Consider the following 13,645-nt stretch of genomic DNA (forward strand, 5'->3'; position numbering starts at 1 on the left):
ACGGGTTGCGTTTGCTAAACTGCTTCTTGCGGGCATTTCTCTGAAGCAAGATCATTATCAGATTCGCTTTCAATTAACGATCTTCTTTTTTACTTGCTCTCGACTCTGCAAGCTAGGAAAATGTGCAACGTGCAAAAGGCGCCACATTCTCATTATACATGCACGCGATTGCGTAGCATCTTTGACTCGCACGGATAATTTCTTCTGCTCGCTTGTATTTTGCGCTCATTGCATACAGATGATGTTGTGAAACAACTGCCAGGTGTCATGAAGAATTTTAATTTATGTAGAGTATTTCATTAGATATCCTTTTATTCTGTAATTTCCACGATTAATTTGGAGGCAACTTTTTGTCAACGAAAATATAAAAAAGAATTTGTTGCTCTCTTTGGATTTAATTTCGAAGATTGTGTATATATTCACAATCAACAATAAGATTTAAATTAAAATTTTATTATAGCTTTTATTTGAAATTAATTTAAAAAATATAATCTTTTTTCTACTTTCTTTTTTCACTTTTAGATGTTCTTTAAAAAAAGACTAATTTTTTATATTTAATATATATTAATTAACTATTTTTACATTATATTAATTAGATTAAAATCTATGAATGTACATGTCGATATTTTTTAAGAAAAAAATTGGTTCCGCGTATTTGTAGAACAGAGATAGATTGGCATGAAATATGAAAATGTTACTGAAGTGACTTTGCGTTTTTATTAATTCTTAATCAATCAAAGGAAACAAAAGAGAGACGTTCAGTATGTAGATTTAAACACATCGCTCTTTTTCTCGATGAAATACGCCCATATAGCTACTTGTAAGTTGCCCTATTAACTTGCCGAATTAAAGGCAACGTATATCAAATAATTCTTGTGGAAAAGAACATTAGGCAATTTAACGGTATCAGCAGATAGCCTTATATTTCTCTTTTCAGATTTCTACCACGTGGGCGATCCAATTGGACTAAGATGGCCCATCATCGCCTCGAGAAATCTTTCTCGTTTTCTCTTCTTCAAATGCCCTCACGAGGACTGCACTAGTCTTCACTTTTAGCTGAATCACATTACTTCGCGTTCATATTTCGAAAGCGAACAACGTCGACGCTCTCACAGGTGTCAGAGCTCTCACATTATGCAGCGAGATCGAGCTGCGTATTTTGTAATTATTTATCGCCTACTACCGGCGCAACGACAGTGATTAACGACTCTATAAAAGCAACGATGTTAATGATGCAAGTTACTGTAGAATAAATTTTGAAGTAGATGAAATTCGGTTCGAGAAACCGGGAAAGTCATTATTGCCGGACATTCAATTTCCGCAAGAATTCGATGAATTTGCGACTTTGTTTCTTTCTCAAATTTGTTAAAGCTCCTATATTCATTTGTACCGCCAAAAGCGATCGGAAAAATAGCGATTTAAAAACTTCTGGCAAACTATATTAAAAAATGTATTTTTTAATAAAACGACATTTGCAATCAATAGCACATATTTGTAAAATATATCCTTGTCTTTTGATATATCGATCGATAATCATATATTTAAAATTGAATTATGCTTAACCAAAAACAAAACAAGCTATACGAATTGAGATAAATATGATTTTACTTTATTTTGAAATAAAAGCAAGGTTTTCAGTATATTTTACAAGTGCATTACTTCATCAAATATAAATATCGTTTTATTAAACAATATTTCTATTTCAATATAATTTGCAAGAATTTTTCTCTCGTTTCTGACGTCATCAATCTGAAGATCAGTGATCAAGAGCTATAAGTGTTGATATAATGAATGCATTCTCGATTATACTGTGATTTTACCATCACGAGAATATTCCACAAAGAGCTTACATCTACATACGATCGATCATCAAGGATAATCGTTATATATTCTTGAGATTCACAATCGCGGCCTTCCATATTTCGAATTCGCTACGATCTTACGTGGACAATCGACGACGTTTGCTTTTAACGTCTACGGTAACTAACGCTCAGCACCAAAATTGCCACCCACGCATGGCAGCCACATTTCGTCAGCGTTGTCGAGCGTACTTCCTCTCGCACGTCGTTCAGGAATCAGGTGGCTGTTCTCAGACGTATCTAGGTCGCGTTATGCAAGGCGCACAACTGGCATTTGCACTGTTGATGATTATATGCAAACCGATACAAAACTCAATGTACAAACATTAAGTTTTAAATGGCAGACAAATCAAGCCGCTGCAGTACGGGCTATTGTAAATTGTATAGGGATTCTCTCTGCATGGACGACGCGCATTTGATATTTTATACGACTGTCATCTCCGGCGTCGATCCCGTGGAGGCGTACATTATATCCCGTATAGGTTAAACCACCCCGCCTACTTGCCCGATGTGTCCCAATACCTCGCAGCGATATGTCAACAGCTACTTTCAACTCCGCGTTCCGCCAGCTCGAGCATTTTATCCGGCACGTTCGTGGAATAGCGTTTAAATCCTGGCAATCGGACCGTACGGTCATTGCATGACTGTATTATCATTTTTACGACATAGCAATATTTTTTTATCTGTACAATGTTTGTTCAACGCAAATAATATTTTTATTTAAAATTACTTTTCTTCTATTTCAAATTATAGAATATGTTATTAATGCTTATATAATTTTAATACGAGAAAAGTCAAATCATGTTTTTCGTATAAATTGATTTAATTGCGATCAATTATTTTGTAAAATGATTATAATTTAAAACTTTAAAAGCGTATATGCGTTAAAAAAAGAGACATATAAACAGTTCCGGGAAAGTGCTAAATAGCCTCCCGTCAACTTTTCGCTTCACTTTTAATAATCTCATTAATAAAGTCTGCGCGCTTGAATCCCAAACTGCACTTCCTTCGAGTTGCATTAAATCGCATCGGGATGTATATGGCAATGATTCGGCGGTTGAAATGCGATTACCACTCTGTGCAATGCAGACACGCAATAAATTACGTGCATTACGAGATGAACGGAGTGCACGGAGGAGTCCCCAGAGTACCAGGCGTCATCCGGCCTGCCACTGTGGGAAATCTGAAGCTTCCTCCGGCAACAGAGAGAAGCCTTTAAGGCTCATTAACCAAGAGATAACGCGTAATGCCGGATTACGCTGTTTCTTCGTTAGCTCACTTATCGGTCTGGTGCCATTGGCCGCGTGAATGTCGATGCATCGCTTTTACCGGCTGTTGTTCGGAATGCATGATAAGCGATTCGATGTAGTTGGTTGAATATCTTGAAAAATTTTTTACTCGTACCTCAGTTAATGAAGTTATTTATTTCAATTCTATCTCAGTAAAACGGAAAACAATATACTCCGTGTAAGAGTATATAGAATAATCGTATTATTACATTATTATCATTCACAATTACAATGATTGCGATGTACACATCAAATTCATTGAGAAGAAAAATCGTGACATTGACATCTTTAATTTGTAACACACTTGTCTAATAATACTTGATGAATCCGTTATTATTTATATCATCTGCAATGTATTAGCTTTAAACGAAATTTAATTTAGAGCCATTCTAATGACGGGAAGGGAGAGACAGACATGGAAGTCCATCAAAGTCAAAATGAAACTTTTTCATTTAATTTTTTTAATGGAATACCTCATGTCAATTAATTCTATGAAACCACATCTTATCTTAAGTGTATTAACTAAACGGAAAAATTTCTAAAATGGTAAGAGAGACTTTACTTATTTTTTTTCGATTGTTCGCAAGTAGTTAGAACGAGGGAAAAGAAAAGGATATCAAGTACAAGAGAAGTGTGTGAGAAGAGACTCGTGCGCGGCTTGATTTCTCGTTGATGGTTCGTGGGGTTAAATATACCCTCGTTGGTCTCATCATATAGAGAGAGAGAAGGGAGAAAGAGGAGGAACAAGAAAGAGAAAATGGAGCGAAAAAGATAGAAACAGTCATTCGCGCATGTATACACACATTTATATTAAAGTGAGAACGGGTGGAAAAGAGGGAGGAGAAGAAGAAGAAGAAGAAGAAGAAGAAGAAGAAGAAGAAGAAGAAGAAGAAGAGGAGGAAGAAGAAGAAGAAGAAGTAGCAATAGTAGTTGAAGAAGGAAAGGAAGAAGAAGAGAGAGACCTCCAAGGGACGGGAAAGAGAGGGAAGAAGTCAGGCTCTGCTATTACAGAGCACCTCCGTGGCGCACAGCCCAATATGGAGCAATCTCAGATTTCCATCCGCCCAAATCGAGAATATACGCCCGCGCCTCCGTTCGCTCTTCTTGGCTCACGGAGGGTTGGTCGTTGTCGCGGTTGTCGTCTTCGACGACGTCGTTGTCGTCGTTGTCGACGTTTCATCCCCCGTCCTCCTCTTTCGCGATGGAGGTGTAGACGTTGCTCTCGGTTGTTGCTTGTCCACTTCACTCTCGCTCGTAACAGTGCCAAAAGTGCTTCAAAACACTACGCTCCGTTCTGTCGATACCGTTTTCTTCTCTGCTCCTTTTCTTTCTCCTATTTACTTGCCATCTTTCTATTTTTCCTGTGATCTTTATAATTCTCTCTTTTTTTTATTTAGATACAAATTTTTATTCACGCGTTCACGTTTTCTTTCTCTTTTTATATCTTCTATTTTTTCCTTGGAAGTACATATCTTTCGAGATATCGCTGTACTTGATCACGCAAGGCAGAGCAGATTGTACGGGCGATCATGGTGTATTGAACGAGCAAAAGTGATTAATCGCGGTCTGTGATTTGTGTGATCAATCGTATTCAACAATGATTGTAGTGTCGTTCATTTGGAAGATTGATTGTGTATAAAAATCGTTCGAATAACGTAAAAACGTCTGCGGCGCACGAAATCAGTTGCCGGTTACAATTTTTCAAGAAGAGGATTCATTAGGAACGATACGTTCATGTTGCCGGAAAGCAACTTTCCCATCACAGGTAATCAGCAATGTTCGATATTGAACGAGCCGGATTTATATATAATAGATTTTTAAGCCTTAAGCTATAAGGAACAGACGAATTAGAATTAATTATTCTCCTCGCATTCGATTGTTGTTGATCAATTTCTTACGGCTTAAGACTTAAAACACCTATTGTAGATCCAGACTAAAGCAATTTTTAATTAATACATTTCTGACAGCGTGTTTTTGGACGACCGTGAGTATTTTTTGAAGTAGAATCAAACGGTAGTAATACGTGAAATCATCAATATTCTACATGTTTTATTTCAAGTAAATTTAAAATCACCGGCTGCATTATTATATCGGCAAAAAGGCAACCGACAGAAAATAAAATCGTTTCTCGATCGAACATGTCTTTTCAAACACGAACAATGAGTTACTGTTCTCCACGTGGGATACTGTCGCTGCGCTGTGCGGTTTGCGCGGGTGTTTATGCGTAATTACGGATGCACAACGGCGTCGTAATCAGGCCAATGGATCACGGTCTGTCTTAGTAGGTCGCAATAGGTGAGCAATTGATCTGTGACTTTAAGAATATTTTGACGGGTTATTACGTGTAAGAACAAAATCTTTTTGAAGGATTTCTTTTTTCTGGCCGTTGCATCACCTTGACATGTTCCCGAGCACGGCGGCTGACTTTCCGTTTTTAACCTAGTTGCACTTCTGCCAATAGTACGGAAGACCACATGTTTTCCCGCGGAACAAACGTCCGCTCCGATTCGTCCACTTGTTGCCTATGAATAAGTAAAGTTTAACTATAATATTTATTGTAATATTATTGGAGAGAAAAAATACAATCATACTACTTTCTTATCTATTGCAAATATCTAGTTATAAAAGGGAAAATGTAGATTGAATCTGTGCTAGATTCTTGAAATACCTTTTATAAACAGCTGGAGTTTATAATGTCTACAATTTTTTTAGAGCGAGGTCGTCATTTATTATCTTTTAATCTGATTAACATTTTGAATAAAATTAAATATGCAGTGGTATAAATGTATACGCTTCAGCAATCATAAATGCCTAGTGTGGCGCGATACCATCCGCCATAATCCTAAATATGGAGTGAGAAATTTGAGAGAACCGAAAATAGTGGCGCTACGCCAAACCCTAAAAATAGCCAAAAAATAAATTGTAGTTACGCGCCCGCCTGCATCATTCTATAACTGGTCTTCAATGAAAATGAGCCACCTCCCGCACATATCAATATTAATATCTTCTACTGATCTCACTATTTGGTTCACTTTTATATGAAACTTTTTACATTTTAAAATCATTAAAAGTTTAAATAACAGTATTTCGAAAACCTAAGATATTTAGACTTTATTTTCCAAAGAATCTTTCTTTGGATTTGTAAATTTTAATTTTTCTATTTATTGGGTATTTCAATAAACGTAGAAATTAAATTTCGAGTTTCGAATGTTTAATTTAATTACGATATATTGAGTTTTGAATCTCACACTTAATTTATACATAGAAAAATATCTTTTATCTTAACTTTGTATTTCTTATTTGTATATCTCTACTTTCGCTGGAACTTTATTCCAAAATATTATTTCAAAATCCACGCAATTAAATTAATAAATTCACATTGTGAGTACAGAGAGTATCCAAATACATATGTCTCGATTGTGTGTGTGTTTCCGATTGTTTTTGAGACCTTAGCTTGTATCGATAGCTTATCCCGAAGTAACTAAATGACAGTCGACGCATATCTAAGCGGATTCTCGCGAGGCGTTGAAACCCGATCGACTAGGCCAAGTATGGCTCAGGAATTGCGGGTGTTCGGTGGGCCGGAGTGTTGCCGGTTCTATTTTCGCGCAGGAATATTTTTATCCAACGGTGCTGCGCAAAGTCACAGTATGTATAATACGCTTCTTCGTCTTCTGTGCGTCTCTTTTCTCCGTTTTAGTCTCTTTCTGCGCGTTGTTTTCCGACATCGCCGCGCCGGTCGCTGACATTTTCGTTGATCCTTCATTAAATTTTTCTTTAATAAAAATAGTAGTACTATAAGCTCATTGTTTATAACTTCTTACATAATATAAAAAAATGTTTTAACATAATGAATAATACCTATATGATCACATTGAATTTTGAAAATATCAGCAATGACATTGTTATGATTGTAAAAAAAAATAATAGCAGCACAAACGCTGATTTTAGAATTTGATGATAAATTACTCATGTGCGACAGATGATTGTTGTCAATTAAATACTTAATGCGAGCTGTCTCGCGAAACATTTCCAATAAGCGGATCTCTCTCATGTAACATAGGTTTTTGCAGTTCGCTATTGTGTGATTTCGAATCCTTGAACGGACACGCGGTCGCCTACGCGGTTTGTTCAATGGTGCAACGACGGCAATAGGTGCGCTTGATCGTTTATCCATTTGCGCGTCAGACATTCGTTTAATTTCTGCCATTTCTCACGCCCGTCAAATCCACGCAACACAACTCGCCACGCTGTGCACGGCATTAATCCGCTCGTTAATACAGTGATTATGAATATTCTGCAATTCGCGCACACCGGCAACGATCTCCGGCTTCCACGACGGCCTACGCGCGACCTTTCGCGCGGTTCTTGCGAACGCCGAAATAAGAAAGTAGAAGCTGTTTGCGTAGCGGATCTTGTTTTTTTTTTTTTTTTTTTTTTTTTTTTAAATTAATCGAGAATGTTATGGCTGTCCAATAACTAATTAATTAAATGAATGCTTGGAACCGCGATCTTTAAAACTTGAGTCAAATTATAGTAAACAGCTTTCAAAACACAAATTCTTTCGATTATCACCGTAATTAAAAATAGTTGCACACAAAGTTGTTTTAATGTCTTAACCTTTCAATGAAAATTGAATTAGCGGTTGCTGTCAGTTAACAAGATTATACAGGATTTCCCAGATTTCTCCTCAATCATTGATAGTAGACTTTTGCGATTACATTTCGAAATCCTAAGAAATACCGAAACATGAGTAAGAATCAAATACTTTATAATAGTAATCTATAATGTTTAAATTTTCAGGGGGCACTATGCAGACCGAAGAAGTCGTGCCGCGTACACAGTCTATTGGCATAGACAGTAGTCTCATCGACGGCGCTGGTTTGCAGCATCATTTGCACCATTCGGTACATTTACGTTGCCCGCTATCGCCACTAATCCACATGGCCGTAAAACAGGAGCCTCAGGAGGAAGAAGAGCGAAGTCGCGATGCTAGCACGTTGAGGTGAATCGCAAACCTCTTCAAGTAATTTTATATTAATTACTACAAACGACGCGATGCGCGACAAATAGATTTATGAATACTAGTTTTATTTGAAAATTAATATCAATAAATAAATAAATTATGATAATAATTTTGTCAAATCTGCACGAATTATATTTACTGTAAAAATATATTTCCTAGCAATAGATTTCATTGTAACAGCAAATTGAATGTATTTTAATAGAAAAACCCGTATTTTTTTTTTGTAATTTTCTCGAAAGATTTTTTTTTTACAAAAATCAAATAATATAAAGAAATTAATGATGATAAATTTAATTATTTTTATATTAAATCTATAATAATATAGCACCAGTAGCAAAATCTTTCTTTTGTGTATTTATATCGATTATCAAGTCAACATAAATCAAGTTAAAAGACATAACTTTCTTTGTTTATTATTCGGATATAATTTTGGATACTTATCGTATCTTTTTTCTGCAATTGGAAATTCTTCTTCTTACGTTAGACCTCTAACGTAAGAACATCTCTCATGTTTATGGAGGACACGCTGATTATTCAATTGCCACATAGCAGCATATGAGCCTTACAGTTTTAATGCCGATTCCGAATGGCGAGAGGTGTTTCTGTGGGCAAGAATACTCTCGGGAGGTTGCCGGCTTCTTCCGAGAAAAATAAATACTTTAATACCTACTGGAATCGAACCCGAGACCTCTGGCATGATAGATCAGTGCGCTGTCTGGCTCAATTAGAAATTGATGAAAAAAGGATATATCAAAATTGCTAGAAGCTCAAAACTGAAGAATAAAAGTCTCTTTTTTGTTGCTTTTAATAGCTCGCAAGTGGACGTAGGCAACGTGGTGGGTTCAATGGACAGCAAGCATGGACAGCAAGGTGGTAATCAAATTCAAGCACTGGAGGAAAATCTAGCTTTAACTAGTCCAGATTCTAGCAGTCGAGGACGAACTAGGTGATCTATCTATCTTTCTTCGATTTATTTTACGCAACATTCTATCAATAATTAAATAGTATCAATAAGTAAATAATATTTGAAGTTTGTTTACGCCGTATAAAACGTATTTGTATTTTCTCAGATTTACGAATTTCATATTAATCTATTTAAATTAAATGGTTTTGCAACGAGAGCAAAGTAACACTTTTATGCATACAGTACTTTCATCAAAATGCTTTTGTTATTTGATAAATCTTGTAGCATGCGTTTGAAGAGCGTGATGAGTATGTCTTGCGACGGCTTACATTGTCAGGTAGCGCGATCCGCGGCAACAACGCGACTCGGGCTATCTCTTATCTTTTTTGTCAAGTCTCTAACGACGTCTTTAACGTAAAACCGGCCGATGTCCAGGAAAGTGCTTTAAGTGCGATCGTCGACAAGAAAGATAGGCGCCAGGAAACTGGTTCGTGCCGAGCGAGTCTTCTAAAGTGATGCGCGCGCCTGTACGAGTACGCGAAGAAAAAAAATTTGCAGATATACGTCAGCGAAATGTGCGTCGCGAGAGAGCCGATTACCGTTATTATTGAATTTCATTAAACTAGAGAAGAAGAAGCGCGACACACGTTCTCTGCATAGGAGCTAAGGCGCCGTATCGCGCGGCACAAAACGCTATTAAGGTGTGGCTCGGAATGCAGTCACCGGTGTTAATGAAAGAGCGATATCACCGATATAATAGCCACGATGCTAGTTCAAATACTTTTTTCCTAAATAATGTATTAGCATAATATATATCGAATGCAACATTAATTTGAGACCGGCAATAAAAATGCATTCTTTATTTCTTTTCTTTTATTTTAACGGATAAGTTAATATAATTACAAAAGAATAATTATTCTTTGTAATTTTCTTGATGCTCAACCAGTATAACTTGTCACAGAAGTGTTTTATAATGGAAAAAAATGTGTGGTCTATTAGTCTAAATATTATCAAATATGAAATTTCGTATATTTCAGTCGTGGACGTAGGAAATCGCGATGGAAACTTAAATTCCATCATCAAGCATTACCGCCGGAATATTTGGATCATTACGAAGCATCACTGGCTCAGGAAAACCTGAATTTGTCACCGCCACGCATCATCGAGCCAACAGCATCCAGTCCAGCGCCGACCAACTCGACGTCTACCCCAAGTCCCATCGCCGACGTTCATGGTTGGCTGCAGCGAATCGCGGCGATGCAGCAGGAGCTCTGTCCGCAGATCGCACCGCCTCAATGTCCAACGACCCTCGGCCATAATCAAGTCACCGCGAGTACTAGAAGATCCGTCATTACGTCTGTGTCTTCGCAGACTTGTAATACAACTTATCCCAGTCATCATATCCAACAGACGCAGACGTCTAGCAGGCCTCCCATGAAATATTCCGATCTACCGTACATGGGTGAAATCACTCTCGATAATAGCAAACCTAGACGTGGCCGGAAACCGAAGAAGGCTGACATATGTCATTTGATTTACAAAAATTATGGTACGATATTGCCGGGCACGCCTGGTCATGAGGAGAAGAGACTGTCGCCTCGTGATAAGCAGGAGCGTGTGTCACCTCAAGTATCTTTTCAAAGGACCGATGTTCAAAACAGGATCAGCAGTTTGTTGGAAAAACGACTGACACAGGAAACCCGGAGGAACTTTGTGTTGTCTGAGAATTCGCGGGAGCAAGATGAGCCACTGAATCTTTGCATTAGGGATCTCAACCAGCTGAAGATACGTTTACTGCGGAAACATGGGAACGTATACGAGTCTGGTCAGGTGAAGAGTGAAACGTCTAGCGATGGTGAAGAAGTAGAGTGTTTAGGGACGAGCTTTCTGTCAGAACCGGTGAATTATTCGGAATCAGTTGGTCATCGATCGAATAACAGTTTTGTCAATCATAATAACAATGTGATCGATCCTATGATCGGTCATAACTCTGGCTTCGTGTACTGGCCGAATGCTGGTGTGTTTATTCATCCAATGGCGTTACAGTCCCAGTTACTATATTATCAAAAAGTCGCTCAAAATGACAAGGGCCCACCATCGACAACGGATCAACCACCGAGAGAACAAAAAATTGTGCCAAAATCGATATACTCAATGATGGAGACGAAAAATGCGGCCCAATCATCACTACCTATAGCTCAGACGATACCGGTGTCAGTTGCTACATCTACTTCGCCTAGACCGAAGAGAAATGCACCTCTAAATCAGCAGCAGAGTCAACCAACTAAACGGAAGCGTTCCGCTATATTTATACCACCGATGCCAACCGAAAACAACAATAATCCAGCGACAGAAGTGAGCATATGTAAATTTAAATTTACCGGTGGCGCCAAGCCTAGTTTACAAGAGAAGAAAAGTCTTTCTGTAGATTCAGGTGGCAATTTCCGCTATTACAGTGGTACTGGTGATAAGAGTATGCGTGGTTACGAGTTCTTTCCCAGAGAGGCTCTTCAGCAACCAGCGGGCCAATCTGGAACCACTTCCGCTGCCGGAGCCTTTCTCAATGCTGCCGGTGAGAGGATTCAACCGCCGACGGTGTGTCAGAGAAGTCCAACCGGTCAGGATGATGGTCGGCGAAAGAGAAAAACCAGAAAATCTCTGCAGCGCGAAAAATTGGAGCAGACCTTCAAGGAAAAAGGTTTCCTTATTCAGACGCAACAATTGGAATCTGCAGAAGGCGCTACTTACTGCAAATTCCGACAACTCAGAAAATTTACTAGATATCTATTTAGAAGTTGGAAAGACTATTTACCCGGTAATGTACGCGAATTGAGCGGTTGTGGTACTGGTGCTGCCGTTGCTATAGAAAACGATGTAGCTGATGTTGAAGTCGACGGTGATACCACTCTCGTTCCCTCGCCGCTTCCTCGTGGCAATTTACTGGATGTACCGAATAGCTTTGTGGAGGATCATCGGACTTTACCTCTTACGTGAGGCATAGTATTCGCGACAAACGAAAGTCATGACATAATGATGCAATTCATATTGCTCTTTGATTGTTCATTTCTTTTTTTTTTATAGGAATCTATATTGTCTGCATTGATAAATTTAACAAAAAATTTGATATTTATATGATAATTAAAGATGTTTTTTAAATCCATGTTTTAAAACATTTAAAAATCGTCTTTCGAAGCTTTGGATAGCAATAGATGTATACACAAAGTTGTATGGAAAAGCTAATTACCTTTATTAAATTTCTGTATTTATTTTATGAATTTATTATTATTGCGATAAAAATAAATTTTTTTTTAGACACAACGTGTCATGACGTATCTCACGAAAATAAGATAAACTCGATCATAGCTTAGTGCCAAAGATGAGAGACTGGAATGTATACATAAAATCACAATAGAGAATTGATTAACCAAAGAGTGATTTTGCTTTCGCCATATTGGAATTAGAATTGTGCAGTGATAATTCATTTTTAGACAATATTGGACTGCGTTGCATTTGGGATGGTATCAGAGTGAGATTTAATTATAACGATACCGTCGTACTTTTCTAAGCGAATCGTCAAAATATCATCTCTAATGGAATCTAGTCTTATTTATACTCTTTTTAAATTGTAAACATGTTTTTTGTTTTTATGATGAATATTTATATTATAGAGCGATATTGTGCATAGTGCAACTCGGCTAATTCCGCAAGTATGAAAAAGAAACGCGAATTTATTTGTGACAATAGACATAATTTTATATTGTCATTACGCGCAATCGATTGGATATATTTGCCGATGTTATTGGATTGTCCGGAAAGTTCGTGCCGACTAACCTATATAATTTAATAAATGTATACTAAAATTTAAATTTTCCTTCAACATCGGCACGAACTTTTCGGACAATCCAATAGAATCGCGAGCTGTCTGTGTAGATATTAAATAAAATGCAATAATGGGGTTTAGTACAAAAATTATTTTTACAGATTACGAAATTTTTATTTTGTAGATTAATTAATTCCATTTTTATTTTGCAATTGAAATGTTTGATAACATTTCAATAACACGTATGAACGTGCTATTCAAAACGGGATTTTTGTAAAACCGATATGATTTTGTGAGTTTCATCTTCGGTATCACTGGAAGCGAAAAATAATCTTCATATTAATTATGACAATTTAATTATTACAAAGAAACATTATTACATTTATTTAAATTATCTTTTCCCAATATCTTATATAAATATTAAAGAATTCTTAACCCCAAATGTTGAAAACACGATTCTTTGATCAAATTGATTATCTCGTCTTACTTATAATGGTCCGTTAAGCAGGATAACTACAAGTTGAAAACCGTCCTATACTCGTGCTGTTGTCCTTCTTCGAAAGCGACGACAAATAAAATTATTTTATACTTATGCTCATTGTAACGAGAAATCCTTATAGTAATAATAAAACAAATTGTTATTGATGTAATGCAGATTTTCTGATAATCTTTTACATTGATTTTAAAAGCATCAATAAAAAGTACAATTAAAATTTTATATATATGTGTATTATATTTTATATATAT

General features: G+C 36.9%; 1 protein-coding gene and 1 long non-coding RNA gene across 5 annotated transcripts in view; one reads left to right on the plus strand and one right to left on the minus strand.

Annotated features, from left to right (window-relative positions):
* The window catches only part of LOC108688243, a 24,454-nt gene extending 12,370 nt beyond the window's left edge, over window positions 1-12,084 (plus strand). Inside the window, exons 2-5 of one of the 4 annotated variants that reach the window (XM_018194416.1) lie at window positions 4,756-4,913; window positions 7,952-8,153; window positions 8,986-9,120; window positions 10,116-12,084. In XM_018194416.1, coding sequence (XP_018049905.1) covers window positions 4,883-4,913; window positions 7,952-8,153; window positions 8,986-9,120; window positions 10,116-12,072 — 2,325 coding nt within the window. In that variant the 5' untranslated portion in view covers window positions 4,756-4,882 and the 3' untranslated portion in view covers window positions 12,073-12,084. Of the gene's footprint in view, window positions 1-4,620; window positions 4,914-7,951; window positions 8,154-8,985; window positions 9,121-10,115 lie in introns of those variants that run through there. The other 3 variants (XM_018194415.1, XM_018194417.1, XM_018194418.1) reach the window with 3 other exon arrangements.
* On the minus strand, window positions 5,544-5,893 carry LOC108688244. Its single transcript, XR_001931782.1, has 2 exons — window positions 5,817-5,893; window positions 5,544-5,670 (listed from the first exon to the last, which is right to left on the minus strand). It is a non-coding gene; the product is annotated as an uncharacterized LOC108688244 (long non-coding RNA).
* Window positions 12,085-13,645: the final 1,561 nt, after the last annotated feature.

Source organism: Atta colombica, unplaced genomic scaffold (assembly GCF_001594045.1).
Source record: "Atta colombica isolate Treedump-2 unplaced genomic scaffold, Acol1.0 scaffold228, whole genome shotgun sequence".
Classification (NCBI taxonomy): domain Eukaryota; kingdom Metazoa; phylum Arthropoda; class Insecta; order Hymenoptera; family Formicidae; genus Atta; species Atta colombica.